Source organism: Filicampus tigris, chromosome 12, assembly GCF_054856515.1.
Source record: "Filicampus tigris isolate MCC_2025a chromosome 12, RoL_Ftig_1.0, whole genome shotgun sequence".
Taxonomy (NCBI): domain Eukaryota; kingdom Metazoa; phylum Chordata; class Actinopteri; order Syngnathiformes; family Syngnathidae; genus Filicampus; species Filicampus tigris.
In genome coordinates, this window is record NC_141228.1 from 6,414,062 (window position 1) to 6,430,651 (window position 16,590).

Genomic DNA, 16,590 nt, shown 5'->3' on the forward strand with positions numbered 1-16,590 from the left:
TGTTATGTGCAAAACAGTGCCAGAGAGAGGTGTACACCACTTAGCATAATGGTGAATATAGATGTGTGGAGGGTGGGATAAGAGGCTAATCCACATGCACACAAAACCAGATGCACTGGGATATATAAGGGCTCCAGGCATAAATTGAGTCATGAATCAGACTTTTTTTATGCACATGCACATGCGCATGTTTGTTCTTTACATGATTCCTATACACCATTTATTTAAAAAAAAAAAAACCTTGGACTCTCTATCTTTCATGGCTTAGCATCAATAAACCTTTCTGATGGTCTTTACATACAACCATCCACACTCATTTCCTCCTTCCTTGTTATTGCTCTACAGGGTCGTAGGGAGTCGCTTCCTGTGGTCCACCAGGTGGTCAGGCGACGCTACTCAGGCCCGTTACTCCTTCCACCACTACGGAGGAGACACTCATGTCAGGATCATCATGCTGACACCCGCCGCTTTTCTGCTGCACATGGGTTACCACTTCATCGCCTAGAGGCTCTCTACTGTCGAGCATTGGCCAGTCATGATGAGCACCGGTCAGTTACTTTTTGTAATTTACAGTTACGTGTCTATCCGGCTGATGACTGTACATGCGCACGACGTCGGTGGATCCACGTCCCGTGTTGTCACAAGTTGCCATAAAACACTTAAAGTGGAAATCAACCCAAACATATTTTTTTCAGGGCTTATTTAACGACCAAACACGGCTCAGCTTCAGAAAAAACGTGATTGGTCGTTACATGAGCCCTGAGCAGTTGTGATGTCATTTTCAGTCGACAGAAGTGACAAAATGGCCGCCCCCAGAGATAGCTAAAAACGAGTGGATATGTTTGGGTTGACTTCCACTTTAAAAATAGGGCTTCAACTAACGATTATCTTGAGAATTGATTAATGTGTTGATAATTTTGTTGATTAATAGATTAATCGGATGAATAATTGATGTTTGAATTTTATATCTATAAAACAGGACATTGTTTCAAACTGACAGTGCAGAAAATGCACAAATGTAAATTGATTATGATTCAGGTATGGCTTGGTTCATAACATCCATCCATTTGCAGAAAAACTGCAAAAATGTTGATTATTGTTTTCCAAAGTAAAATAAGATGTTTCCAAATGGTTGCAATGTCATTTTGAAAGAACACGAGGATAATAAGTCTGCTTTCATGGAGGACTACAGAAATCTGAGAATATTTGCAGTTGAGAGGCTGAAATGATAAGGATTTAGACAATTTTGATTTAAAGTAACAAGGTCTCTAAGCGATTAATCAATTATTAAAAATAACGATTGATTAATTTGATAATCAATTAGATGTTGATTAATCGATTCATCATTGCACCTCTCTGAATCCTGTACTATGCCAAGAAAATATCCTCCTCATCATCATGACACCAGACTGAACCATTGATAATTGAGGTCACCAACGTTTTTGAAAATGAGAGTTACCGGTACTTATGGACATAACGTAATCATCGGTGTTTGATACAAAGCTCCGAAATAACATTTTCTTAAATTAGCATTTGGCAAAATAGGAAACAGATGTTGAAATGCGCAATATCAATAAAGTTGCGTTGTATAATTTTGGTGAGATTGTTCAAGATGAAGTCTAAGGGCTCTATTTTCATGACTGGCACAAGTTGCAAATCTGTACGGAGGCTGGTTAGACTGGGTGTTGTTAATTTTGCAGATGCGCATAAACTGGTGAATTTAAAAAAGGGTGGTTTGCGCCTTTGTGATTGTGAACACAACCAACTCGATTCACCGCCAATCAAACACCTCCTCGCATTTCCTTTAAAAGCAGCGCGCGAAGGGCGCACTCATAGTGGTTGAAACTGATTTGCTGGTGTCCATTGGCCGGTTTAAGCGTGCAAAATTTATAAGGAACTGCAAGCAGACTTCCACAGGAAGATGATGTAAAGTTGACTAGGACTGCCCTGCACATCTGTGTGAGACGATCACCAAATTCTAAATTACGGAGACTGGTATTGTGTATCACCAACTGACCATGTCACTTTTGCTTTTGTCTTTTAGCTGAAATGAATTTACGAGTTGTCTTGTGATCATCTAAAGTCATGCATTTCTAATCTTTGTTACGAGTGGGATGCCCGCTGGTCAACCAAGCCCTAGTGGTCAGAATGTGAGTGACTAGTTGAGATGACGTATCCTACAGTGGAATCTGTTAAATTTTGCACATAATTCTGATGCTGGTCAACAGGGATCAAGTCACACATGTAAGTTTCAAGCCTTAGCCTTTAAGTCTTAACTAAGTCCGTTGTCTTGCGCAAGTCAAGTCACAGGTTTTCACAAGTCAAGTCAATTTCTATGGTGAGTCAAGTCCCAAGTCAAGTGTCCTTATTAATGCAGTCATACCTTACTAATAAGCTCAAATAATGACGTACAATCCCCTCTAAAAGTATTGGAAGGGCAAGGTCGATTCCTTTTTTTTGTTGTCTACTGAAGACATTTGAGTTTCAGATCAATAGATGAATATCAGACAGAAGTTCAGAAGTCCAGTTTTTATTCATAAAAATGAATTATTGCTTGTACCCTTTTTTTTTCTTTTGTGTGGGTCTTTAGTGACTCATCGGTTGATTTTGGCGCAGCAAACTGATCCAGGGAAACTTGTCTGATGTCACACTGTCATTTAAAAGATGACTTGCTCTGCTGGGCAATTTTCGGCGCACTCCTTTGAATCAATTCTCATTTTATGATTGCCTCTGTCACACTATCACCAGGGAGCACTTTTTCAATTTTTTTTGTCAGTCTAATAAACAGCATGATACAGTAGCCTCTCTTACTGCTGCACAGAGACAACAATGCACAGCACAGAGCTTTTTGCTCATCCCTGACAAACATTTTCCAAAGTAGTTTCACTTTCGGAACCATTTTTAGCTGTTTATGCTACAGTCAGAACAAAGACGAAATGTTGCTCGCTTCCTCGAGTGCTGTTTCATTTACGTCGTGCCACAACAGAGAAGAGAAGGGGCTCCTCCTCTGACAAAAATGAAAAAAATAAAAAATAAAAACTGCATGAAACATCGGCAATCATGTGGCCGGAGGTTTTGCTAAAGCTATCTTGGTTCAACCGCTGTAAACAAGGACTGTAAATATACTAAGCAGCTACGCTAACTTTCTCACCGCCCATTCTCCAAGCCTGCTCCTCTCGTGTTGGAAGCTGGCTGTTTTGTAAAAGTCCCAAGTCCCGACGAGAACTGCATTCACTTAATGTGTAATAGCATCACGAGAATCACTCAACTCACATTCACATATATCTCGTATCCTCCTTTAGCAAAAATGTTTGCGTCAACAATGTACCTATGTCCGTGCTAGTTTAAACAACATGCCTGCTTGCTGGTTTTATCTGGGATTGGCTAAAGTGCCACGGAACCTCTGCCTAGTTATGAAATTTATTTTGATGTGATTAGCCTACGGTCTTTATGAAAGAGATGCTAAAGTTAAATAACATATACTGTAGTTACCGGTAGTTCATTTTTTTGATGCAAATTAAAGACTTGGTTACCACGTCAGTCACAAAACTACACGAACGCTAGCTATTGTTTTGTGATTGGATGGTCGAGGATGCGGAGGCAGAACATGCGCCTGCCGGCGCAAACGCTCTCCACCCACATGACAAGCGACAAGGCTAAAAACTGATTAGCTTTGGGGCTCACACATGATGGCAACAGAACGTCCCCGGAGTGAACGATTTTGCGTTTGCTGTGAGGTTTTACTTTGCAGATCCAATCAATCATGTCATTGATCGATGAGAAAATTATGACTTTACAGCCGATAACAGATTTTTATACGATACAATACAATACAATTTTATTTATACAACGCATTTCACAACAGCTACAGCTGTAACAAAGCACTTTACATAGGCCAACAAAAATACCCATAATGCAACAAGTGAAATCAATAATTTAACACAAAACACTATATACAATAGACACCGGAAAAACAGCCGTAAATTCCTCGGCACCTCGAGCAGCGCCTGGTCCGCAGACCTGAGGCTCGGGAAGGTGCGTAGGAGTGGAGGAGCTCAGAGAGGTATGGCCATTTAATGACTTAAAAACCAATAGAAGAATCTTAACTTGAACCCTAAAATGCACTGGGAGCCAGTGAAGGGAGGCCAGAATTGGTGTTATGTGCTCAATCTTCCGAGCTCCAGTTAGGAGGCAAGCAGCAGCGTTTTGGACCGACTGGAGATGTTTGAGAGAGGACTGGCCGACTCCAAAATAAAGTACATTACAGTAATCTAGCTGAGATGTAACAAAGGCATGGATGACTGTTTCTAAGTGCTGATGGGAAAGGAGGGGCTTTACCTTAGCCAGCTGTCTAAGGTGAAAGAAGCTCGACTTTACAACAGCGCTGATTTGCTGGTCCAATTTAAGATCACTGTCCATTTTGAAACCCAAGTTTGAGACTGTTGGCTTTAGATATGGTGCCAGGCTGCCCAGGACAACAGGGTGGGATGTAGACGAGCAGCTGGGACCGAACACCATAACTTCTGTTTTCTTTTCATTGAAATTTAGGAAATTTAGTGACATCCAATCTTTGATGTCCTCTAGGCAGGACAAAAGTGGTCTGAAAGGAGAAGGCGTCTTTTTTGCTCAGCGGGACATAGATTTGACATCATCCGCATAGCAGTGGAAGGAAATACAGATATACCATGTTTTCGAAGTATGGAACCGAGGGGCAGCAAATACAAAGAGAACAGCAAGGGCCCCAAAATAGAACCCTGTGGAACACCATAAGATAGAGGGGCAGAGCGGTACTCCGAGGAACCTTGGCTAACAGATAAAGTCCTGCCAGCCAAATAGGATCCAAACTACTGTAGAGCGCTTGCACTAATGCCCACTTGGTGTTGCAAATGAGTCAAAAGAATACTGTGGTGTACCGTATCGAATGCTGCAGTCAAATCCAGTAAAGCAAGACGTACGTGGTCTCCAGTGTCATTTGGCAGGAGGATGTCATTGAAGACATGTAACAGGGCTGACTCAGGGCTGTGCTATCCATCTTCTTGAAGCCTGACTGGAAAACCTCCATGACATTGTGTTCATCCAAGAAATATTTTAACTGTGAGTGCACCACTTTTTCCAGAATTTTAGAAATAAAAGGCAGCTTGGAAATGTGTCTAAAATTTGACAGCACCCCTCGAGCAAGGCCAGGTTGGGGGTCAAATGTCGCATTTGAAACAAGAACCCTAGCTGTAGCAACCTTGTCAATGAAAAACTGCTAGAATCTATCGCACATTTCAGGGGACGAGTCCGTGCAAATCGGTTGACGGGGCTTCAGTACAGTCAATTGTTTTAAATAGGGCATGTGGGTTTTGGCGATTTGCCCGAATCAGACATGGCAAGTGGTCTCTCTTGGACACCTCCACCTTTCTCTGGTAACGACGCCAGCAGTCCTTTAGGATTTGATAAGAGACCTGCAGCCTGTCTCTTCCACCTGCGTTCAGCTCTGCGGCATTCCTGCTTAGCCGCACAAGTAAAACCATGGCTCCGGTCTAATTTTTTGCCGCATATTTTTTAATGGAGCCACAGAGTCCAAGATGTTAAGGCAGGATGAATGGAACCAAGTGCTGAGCTCCTCTGTGTTTGAAAAGGGAATACAAAGCCGATCAAAGGCATCTGAGACCCGACTAGCAGTGAGGGGGTTAAAAACCCGGCGCCTGCGCTTGCTAGCATTAGCTCAGACAGCGCTGGAAAGCATTACATCAAAGAGCACAGTCATATGATCAGAAAGCACATTGTCCAATACTTTCAAATTTGAGACCGATATACCAAAAGTAAGGACAAGGTCCAAAGTGTGTCCTTGCTTGCGAGTGGAGCCAGACACGCACTGCACCAAATTGAAAGAGTCAAGGAGTCTTAAGGAGTCCTTTGCCAGTGGTTTTTCAGGACAGCACACATGAATATTAAAGTCCCCCATAAATATACATGCGATTGATCCGAATGCAAAGAATCTGTCTTAAGAACATTCCATTCTTAAAGTCAACGGCAAACAAAATCATTACCTGAAAAATATTAAAAATAATTGAAAAAAAAAATCTGCAACTATGCGAATCCGAGGTTGCCAAACTATGAGTACGTTGGGCTCGAATGTACACTTTATTTTAGGCAACTAAATCTGCTGCAGTTTTCGTCAACGATAATGTTAGGTTAGTAAAACTAGATTGTAACTCAAACAATGAATGTAGATGAAAAAATTGAAAATGAAAAACTGACATTGTATTCAAAAGCCTGACTCAACCAAAATGAGTTTGCTGTCAAAACTGACACTGCTTTCTGAGTGTCATCTTTGTGTTCAGTTCAACATATTTCCCAGATTTTTTCACACAGAGTAAGTCAATTTGTGAGTAAATTCAGATGAGATCACTATTTTAGTATTCGTTCTCTTTCTAACATTTTTGTTTGGCGGAGATTTTTATGTTTTTCGAATGTAAACCGAACCACAGATAAAGCCAATCCTTGCCGCGGCACTTCTCTCCCAAATGTGCATTAAACGCTTAGGAAACGAGTTTTAAAATTAACACTTGATGGACAGATGGCGAACAGCTCGGACCCAGGAAGGCGGAGAGTGGCATAAAGGCCAAGTGAGGCAGGAAGCAAAGAGCTCGCGCGGCGGAGAGGAGAGAAGAGGAGAGGAGAGGAGAGGAGAGGAGGAGACAGAAAGCAGAGTAGTGCACAGCCAGTCTCTTCATCAGTGTGGCGCGCCATGTCACGCGCTCAAATCCTCTAACGTCCACTTCAAATTGAGTCTCCCCCCCCCCCCAATCCCTCTTCCACCGTTCCTGTTTACTCAAGAAATTCGCTTTTCAAAAGGAGAGGAGCAAACTAGCGACCGAATACAATATAACATGGAGTGCGCGACGCTGAGCAGAGAGGGAGCCGGACGTGCCAAACCACCCAAGCATTTGTGGCGGCAGCCCAGGACAAACATACGGATCAAACAGAGAGTCAACTCGGACACCGAGCGCTACCTGTGTCGTAACAGGACCCTGGAGAAGCTCCGACCCGTACTGAAGAAACCCCGATTGTCCTGGCCCTCCTCCCTAAAACGGTAACCACTTTCTCTTGGCAATTAGACTCCAAATTCACAACTTCCCACAAAGTGACAGACTAGCGCTACCAGAGACCAGAGATTGGCTGCATGTTTTGCATTTACACCGCCGGAGAGGTTTCAATTGACTTTACGACGGCGCCTGTTGTATTTTGCTTTTGTATGGAAATTTGGGGAAAAAAATTGTGAGAGGTAGCTGTCAGTATGATTCAATGCGGTTCATGCTACTACTGAAAACTACATAATAATAGACAAACACTACTGTTAAAGTAAAACCTGTCTGACATTGTGAATCACTACTACCTGCTTTCATTATACTCTATTGTGCCAGTGTACATAATTAAGTGGCTCCAAAATGTACGTGTGTGTAAGAATAAAACCCAAATCAATAGAAACTTGAAATTGGGACCGGTTTTGTCCAATTATTTTATTGGACATTAAATATTTAGAGGTTTTCCAATATGTTCATCTTCGAACACACATTTGACATCACATTTCTATCTATCTATTAGGGGTGTAACAGAAAACAATTTGAATCGGAAAATCATTTTTTGTTGCACCCCTAATCGATAGATAGAAATGTGAAAAAACAAATGTGTGTTCAGAGATGAACATATTAGAAAACCTCAACGATTTGAATCGGAAAATCGTTTTTTGATTTAAAAGATGCGATTGCATCGAATCGAACTGAATCGTTCCAAATTGAAATACTTTTATTGGAGGGATATACCTTAGAAGGAAATTAGGAAAGCACATTTACAGTACTGACAAGTTCATTCAAATGTATGTAAAACGACAACAACAAAGTCGATGCATCATACCCTCTCGAACTGTGCCGTAGCATCGAATCAAATCGAATCGTAATCCCACTGAGTTGAACCGATCGAATACCACACCCACACCCCTATCTATCTATCTATCTATCTATCTATCTATCTATCTATCTATCTATCTATCTATCTATCTATCTATCTATCTATCTATCTATCTATCTATCTATCCATCTATCCATCTATCAATCGAAATATCTTAATGTGTCTAGAATGGGACTCTTCAAATGATGAGTTAGCCTTAAATTGGGTTTGCTCAGTAGACTGAAGTTGGATGATTTTCCTACGACTGATTGGAAGTTTTGAGGCAGAGCATCTCTTGATCTCCAATTAGTAAACATTGCAATGCTGTCTGTTGAGGAAGATGTGAATTGTTTTTTGGGAACATTTCTGGCGTCAATTTGTTTTGTCAACCTTGTAAAATGCATAATAGATGAAGGTTGAGTTACTCTTGCTGCTGCTGTTGTTGTGTTTTGCAGTTTTGTAATAGTCAGTGAGGGAAGAGGTGAGGCCAACTAATGATTCACAATTTTTGGATGTTTGACATTACCTGAGCAAATTATATTAAGAGATCACCTTGTGAATACCTTTCATAATCATCAAACTAAATTCAAAAGACTTATGTTTTTTTTTTCTTTGGAGGAAATTAAACAAAGCTATCATTTAGAATTGGGCAACTCATCTTCAATGAATCATTTCCAGTTGTGAAATGTCAATGTTCAATCTGATATGAATTACATCCGACCGTTTTCAAATACTGGCTACGTTTCAATGGACACAATTTCTTTCATCCGATCAGAGTTCGGATTAAAATTCTGATCGGATGCACTGTTTTCATGGACACTAAAAATATTGATCCGATTAGGACTTGCACGTTCATGCATCACACTTTCGATCGTAACAAATTATTTTCACATGCGCAGAATGACCAAATACACTGGAAGTAGTAATAGTAGTAGAAGAAGACGTCCGTGTCAACAAAACATTGCATTTCTACTTTTAAACGGTAGCATTATTTCGCTTATCTTTCCCGTTTGCGCTGTTACGTTGAGTTAACACTTCCTAATGGAGCTGCAAATGTACCAGTTCAGTCTTGCGCCCGTCATGTCTTTCGCTCACTCTGCTTCTACAAGTTTCGGGGAATAACAGAAATACGTATACTGATGTCACAGACATGCGCGGTAAAGACGGTTTGTTTCCGAAATGTCGGAATAAGTGTTTTCACGCGAATAATAATCCGCCGATTGGATTAACAATCGACATAAACTACCTTTCTCGTTCGGAATAAAATATTGATTGGAATGGGCTTGATCAGTTCAGAATATTCCAAATGGGCTGTGTACATGAAGAAGTTTTATTCCGATCAGGCATTTAATCCGAATAAATGTGTCCATGTAAACATAGTTACACAGATGAAAATCCCCTTGAAAATTAGTCTATGCTACATTTGGAGAGTTTTCAGTTCGGTTGTGAATTTTAGAGCCTAATAATCACTTTGATTGAAACACACACACAGTACATAATGCAGGGATAGAGACTTCCAAATGGTCATCAATCAAGGCGGAGCGATTAAGTAAAATTAAGTCCAAGTAACGTAATGATCTTCATGTGAGAAAAGGCTGGCTCACATAAGTAAGTGGAGCCCAATAATGCAGTCAGGTAGATAACACATTGTCTTATGTTGGGGTACTTTTCCTCTGTGAGTAAATCCAGAAATGTTCATGAGCTCTTGATTGTAGTTGAATGTCGGCTTAACATGTCAAAATCTTATACCATACTCCAGAGGAGTTGAGATGAAACAGTGTTGCACTTTTTGATGAGAGTGAAACAACCTCAGCGTCTTTTTTTGGTCTGCTTTAGAGATTTCCTGTAAAAACTCTTTTGTAAAGAGAAGAGTTCCGAGTCACTATTTCCTTCCTATCAGCTCACACCATCTGGCCATTCTTCTTTGACTTCTGCCATTACTGCGGCACTTTTGTCGAAAGAACTGACACTCCGTGGATGATTTCCCTTTGTTAGACCATTCTGTATAAGGCTGAGATGTTGTGTGAGAAAACCAGAGTAATTCCGCAGTATCTCAAATAGCCAAATCAGCCATTTGGCACTAACAACCAGACCATGTTCCAAGTCGTCTCATCGTTTACATTTTTTCGGTAATCCCCCGGGATGGAAGTCAACTTCAACTTCAATCATGGGATTGGGACGGTATAGTATAAAAGTTCACGAGAGCAGACGGGAGTGGGAGGGTCCATGAGGAAGAGCGGGCGACAAACTGATTTTTTATTTTTTTTCTATGTAGATGATCTTCAAAATGGGAGTGGTACTAAGTGGGAGTCATTCCGAGCAAGACGGGATGGTAGTCGTTTTCACTGGGATGGGGCAGCACAAGATTGTTTTGTTTTTGCAATGAGCCGAGATGGGATGGTACGGAAATTTTCTGTGGGAGTGGCATGGGGAGTGAATTTCCACTCCCGTGTCAACCTCAAGTGTGTACCAGGTCATTCAAATCATATAGGGCATGATCATAGTCAAGTAGTCATCATATGTATTAAGGCTGGGCAATTCATTGAAATTGAATCGTAATTCCAATTTTGGAATCTCTCGATGTTAAAAAACATTCTAATCAAAGAAAAACTATGGCAGCTAGTTTTTCATTGAATGTGTCCAGTAGGGTTGCAAAGATTAGTCGTCTAATCACGATGATGTCACAGATCAAATTCATCGACAATTCATTTTAATAGTCGACGTGTTGTCTATTTTTAGATATCGTCGATGTCATGTGAAAAACACTTTTCTCCATTTTTTTCATTTTTCTTATTTTTACATGAATGGTGTTTCCGGGTTACAGATATCGCATTAATGTGAAAATTAAAAAAGTTTCCAAAATTGGAGATACGTGTTTTTCACAGGACAGCGATGATATATATATTTATTTGGCGCATTGTTTTTCTCTCGAAAGCGCTTTTCCCGCTAGCTATTTGCTTGTCTGCAGTGCACATGCGCAGTAGTGGTAAACCGGGTCATCTGTAATGTAAACAGAAGCATTGTGGGTAAAGCAGTGTAAGGGCTAATTCGGGTTGGCAACAGAGTCCGAAAGTTACGGCGCATTTCACCAAATACACTCAATACGATGCTAACCTGCCTTTTATGGCAGCAGGCCGGTGATGCCCGATGATTTAAAGAAGAAAGAAAGTTGTGTCTTATGCCTGATTTCATTTCTGACGTAGGCACAGTCGTGTCTAGAAGCTAGCTGCAGTTAGCATACACACGTTACGCTGTGTGTGTTTGATGTAACATTGCAACACAATGTCTTATTTGGTGCGCTAACATATCGTAGCATCTACTATGGATTAAGGAGCCATTAGTCAGTGAACTCGTGTTTATTAGCAACCAAAACTGTGTGTTTATGACCTCTCTCTTTCTCTCTCTCTCTCTCTCTCTCTCGAATGGAGTGATGCGTTCATGAACTGGGAAATATCAGCACTCAACAACACTCATCGGCATCACATAACAATAAAACCCACAATTAAGTTTGTTGCAATATACTATGTTATAGTGTAAAAAAAAAAAAACGTTCTTCCTTTTTTTGTGTTCCAGGTGCATACCACATTTTGATTGTGTAGACCAATTTACTACTCTTAAATTATGCATACTAGTGAAGAAAAATAAAACCTTTTGGATAAAGGTTAACTTATGACAAAATTAAAATATTTTAGTTTTCTTTAGCACAGTACATTTCCCCAATTTACTCCTCTGGTCTCGGTGCCCAAGAAGAGTGAAATATGTATACATTTACAAGTATTTCTTTTTGTATTTATAGATAATTTCACTGTATTAGTGCAACTCTGCATGGTGTATAGTTTTGGTTCCATTTTAAAATGCACTAAGCAATTACAGCTGAAAAATTGAAGGCTAGAGTATTGCCATCAATTTAAGTTGCCCCTTCATTTATAAACATGTCAGGAATTATGGTATAAGTTGCAAAAGTTAATTAAAGTTGAATGTACTATCATCTTAATTGTATTTATGATTAGGTTGTCCATAAAAAATTCAAGCTGTAAGTGAATGATGGTTATTATAAGAGCAGCAGCTTGCTGCTGCGATTTGCCGGGATTTCCATATGATCCGATTAGTGGACTCTGTTGCTGATTAGTCGACTAGCAAAATAATCGTTTGTGGCAGCCCTACTTGACACGGTTGCACCCAAAATCATTGCGTATTGCGTTTGTTGATGGCTGCAGCACCACACTAGCGCACAGAGACAAGTATGGAAGCGATTTTTAAAAAATCAAATCAAATTGAAAATTTTGAACTGAAAATTGAAAATTGAATCAAATTTTTAATTGAAGTGAATCGTTACATCCCTAGAAATAATACAGAAACACAACAAATGTTTACCATTTTTTTCCTAATCAAAAAGCTGCCCCCATTTTTGTCTATTACATCAGGTTATAATAATAATAATAATAATCATCCATCCATCCATCCATTATTGATAATAATAATCATCATAATAATAATAATATGTAATATATTAATATATTTAGTAATATTTCCAAATTAAGGGTTAGGTTCAGCAAAAGATGGAATTTTTTTCTGAAAATGCATAGCTATAAATTACAATGCATGGTAAAACTTTTACAGGTCAAACTCATGAACTCAAAAACATAACGTGCTGGGGAAAAAAAGAGTAGGCATTTTGGAAATCATTTTCAAAAATACGTTTAGGGACACATAAAAAAAACATCAATGGTAAAATTTTTCTGCTGACCAGTGTAATTGATGAAACATTTCTCACATTTTCTTTACCCTGTTTTATATTTCATGCACACCGAGAAGATGCAATGGCGTGATTGATGGTTTAGCTACCGGGGAAGTAACTGCCTTCTGCACCTCATCAGTCACAGTGATAGAGGTGCTGCTTTGCTTGTTTGTTTTCCACTGTCGTTCAGTCCTCGATGCTTTCTACACAAGGACAGCAAGGCGAGGAGGGTGACAGCCGTTGTTCTTGCGCTTGTTTTTGTCGTAGCTTACAATGGGGAGAAACGTGTGACACTAACCTTATACAAGAAATGCGGTTGTTGAGTTTTTACATTGTCCAAAGTAAGGAGCAAATGCATTTTGTCGTCTTTTGAAGGAAACGTTTTTGCTATTTGCTTTGGTCTTGATGAGCGTCCAACTGGTGAAGCAACACACTGAACTGAAGACATCTTCAAATGATCTTTAGTGTTCGTTTTCGCTCCACAAATGAGAGGCTTAAATCGCAGCAGATTTTATTTGAGTATCTCACCTTATCACGCATCCTACATCACATCGCCCTGGAACAGTATTTCTGGGCAGTAGCTTTTGTTCGGCACGACAAAGGAGACAAAAGGCTTCGATTAAAATGGTCGATGTGATTGGCTGCTGCTGAAAATTTGATGGGGTATGACAGGCAGGCGGCGCCTTGGATGAGCTCTCTTGATGACATTTGCTGTCAACAAGTGATGCTGCGGCTCATGTCACACACACAGGAACTGTTTTGTTAATCCCCCGATACTTAATTAGATCATCACATTAAACGTTTTCCCTCGTCAGATATCCGTGCTGGCGCTTGCCATGCTCAAGAGCTAGAGATACCGGGAGGCGGAGGGAAAACTCACCACACTCAGTTCTTTACTAAAGTTTTGCGTACGTGGGCAACATGCATTGGCTTGTGAATGAGCTGCAACCATTTAATGATTGGCCCGCCCACACCCCCAAAAGCAGGTCACGCCGATTAAAAACAATTTGACAACAATTCAACAATCTTGAAGAAGTGTATATGCCGATGGCAACTATAATATAAAGGGTCCCCCAGCTATGGAAAACATCCTGCCTGGTCCCGGTGCCAAAGACCCCCCACCCGAAGGAGCTCAACAGCTTCAGACCGGTGGCGCTGACGTCTCACCTGATGAAGACCCTGGAGAGACTGGTCCTTGTCCACCTGCGCCCCCTGGTGAGCTCCTCAATGGACCCACTCCAGTTCGCATACCAGCCTGGCATCAGTGTGGATGATGCCATCATCTACCTCCTCCACACTTCACTCTCCCACCTGGAGAAGGCGGGGAGCACTGTGAGGATCATGTTCTTTGATTTCTCCAGTGCTTTCAACACCATCCAGCCCACCCTACTGGGAGACAAGCTGGAGCGGGCGGGGGTGGCGCACCACCTCACCACATGGATCCAGGACTACCTCACAAACCGGCCACAGTATGTGAGGACACAGGACTGTGTGTCTGACGTGCTCCTCTGCAGCACGGGGGCCCCACAGGGAACTGTCTTGGCTCCCTTCCTGTTCACCCTCTACACCTCGGACTTCAACTACAACACCCCTACCTGTCACCTGCAGAAGTTCTCTGACAACTCTGCGATTGTCGGCCTCATCACAGGCGGAGATGATCGGGAGTACAGAGAACTTACTCAGGGTTTTGTGGACTGGTGTCAGCAGAACCGCCTCCTGATCAATGCGGGGAAATCCAAAGAAATGGTGGTGGATTTCGGTAGGCGCCAGCACTCTTCACCTGCACCAGTGAACATCCGGGGAACAGATGTTGAGAGAGTCTCAACTTACAAGTACCTGGGTGTTCATCTGAACAATAAACTGGACTGGTGCGACAACACAGACGCCCTCTATAGGAAGAGTCAGAGCAGACTCTTCCTACTCAGGAGACTGAGGTCTTTTGGGGTTCAGGGGACACTCCTCAGGAACTTTTATGACTCGGTGGTTGCATCGGTCATCTTCCAGGGAGCGGTCACCTGGGCAGGCGGCGTCTCGGCCCGGGACAAGAAGCGGCTGGACAAACTGGTCAAGAGGGCCGGCTCTGTCCTGGGCTGCTCCCTGGACTCTGTGGACTCGGTGGGGGACAGGAGGATGTTGGCCAAGCTGTCATCAATGCTGGGCAACCCGGACCACCCCCTCCAGGGCACCCTAACAGCACTCCACAGCACCTTCAGTGACAGACTGTTACACCCTCGCTGTGCAAAGGAGAGATTCCGCCGTTCCTTCTTGCCTGCTGCTGTCAGACTCTTTAACAAGAACATTGTGTAGTCTCTACAAACTGGCGGTCATTAGTGCAATTGTGCAGTCCTGCACCTGAGCTCGTATCGTGCAATACCCAATATTCCCCACTACTGTAATACCGTGCAATACTCAACATTCCCCACTACTGTTAGTCTAGTTTTATTTTTATCCAATGCTGTTCCTTACATTTCACTACAGCACTGCAGCACTGTCACTTAGAGTATTTTTTCCTCTGTACTATGTACAGGCCGAAATGAGTGTTCCTCATATTTTTTATGTAGATGTAGGTTGGTGTGTATACACATGTGTATATACACATGTTACTGCGTATATCTACATAGGTTTGATTCTAAATGTTTGCCGTCAATGTTATACATTAATGGCCACATTATGCCGCCGCCCCTGTGTGACCTATATCTTTGCTACTGTAACAATGAAAATTTCCCCACTGTGGGATCAATAAAGGCATTCTTATTCTTATTCTTATTAATTCATAGATGATTTCGCTTATCACAGTGCATCAGTTGACGATAGATTAAATTCATAATCGTCTTGAAATTTAAAGTAAGCACCTCATTTTGTTTTCTCAAATTCTGGCCTTCCATATGTCGAATGTTGAGTGTAGTAGAAGTGTAGTACAAACTTCTCGAAGAATCAGCTGTTATTTCTGACAGGACACTTGGTGTGTTTGGATTGTGGTATTAATAGTGGCGCGGACAGTAAAGAGTGCAGCGTGCTAATTCTGCTGCAAAATCAGATATAGAAGATTAGAAATGTCTTCTTCAATCTGCATCGGGCCTGCTTTGTATTTACCTCAGCAACCATTAAAGAAGAATATGTTCAATGCAAGACCTCTAGTTAAAAAAATGCATTCTGATAAATAAATAATTGCGTTTGTGGAATAAGAGTTAATCCACCCGTTTTTAGCCATCTCAGGAGCGGCCATTTTGTCACTTCTGTCGACTGAAAATGACATCACAACTACTCAGGGCTCAGGCAACGCCCAATCACGGCTGACCTGTTGTCTGAAGATGAGCTGTGATTGGTCGTTACCTGAGCCCTGAGTAGTTGTGATGTCATTTTCAGTCGACAGAAATGGCAGAAAAGCCCTCTGAGATGGGAAAAAACGGTTGCTGCTTAACTCATATTCCACAAACGCAATATTAATCAGAATGTCGTGTTTCAACGAGTGGGCTTGCTGGGAACATATTCTTGAAAAAAATATGTTTGGGTTGATTTCCACTTTAAGTCAAAAGTGTAGTGACATGAATATTCTACATAGTGGAAAACGCTAACTACAATTACATATGGCTAATTTACAACATCACAATGAATACAAGAATCATCTTAGATAAAAAACATTGTCAAACTCTGGAATATAGGAATACGATCAGGTGGTTGCCATTTTTTTTTTCATGAAATGAATGGGAGCGAAGTGCGTTCGGCCGCTTCCAACAAACATACTCTGAGTGGTGTGAGGGTATGAGAATGAATTTTTGAAAGCACCCAAAGCAGCAATATGCGGGTCCAGTGACAAATGAAATACAGAACTGTGTGTGAACTGAAACAGCTCAGAATCCTTGGTGAAAATCTGTCTTGAGTCATTGCGCATATTCAAAGACAAATATATACTTTGA

General features: G+C 41.3%; 1 protein-coding gene across 8 annotated transcripts in view; it reads left to right on the forward strand.

The window, feature by feature from the left end:
- LOC147138183 (3',5'-cyclic-AMP phosphodiesterase 4C-like) overlaps positions 1-16,590 on the forward strand; it is a 102,265-nt gene that overhangs the window by 21,791 nt on the left and 63,884 nt on the right. For 7 of the 8 annotated variants that reach the window (XM_086046474.1, XM_086046472.1, XM_086046471.1 and 4 more), the window contains one exon: positions 346-548. In XM_086046474.1, coding sequence (XP_085902600.1) covers positions 346-548 — 203 coding nt within the window. Of the gene's footprint in view, positions 1-345; positions 549-6,823; positions 7,082-16,590 lie in introns of those variants that run through there. The other variant, XM_086046475.1, reaches the window with a different exon arrangement.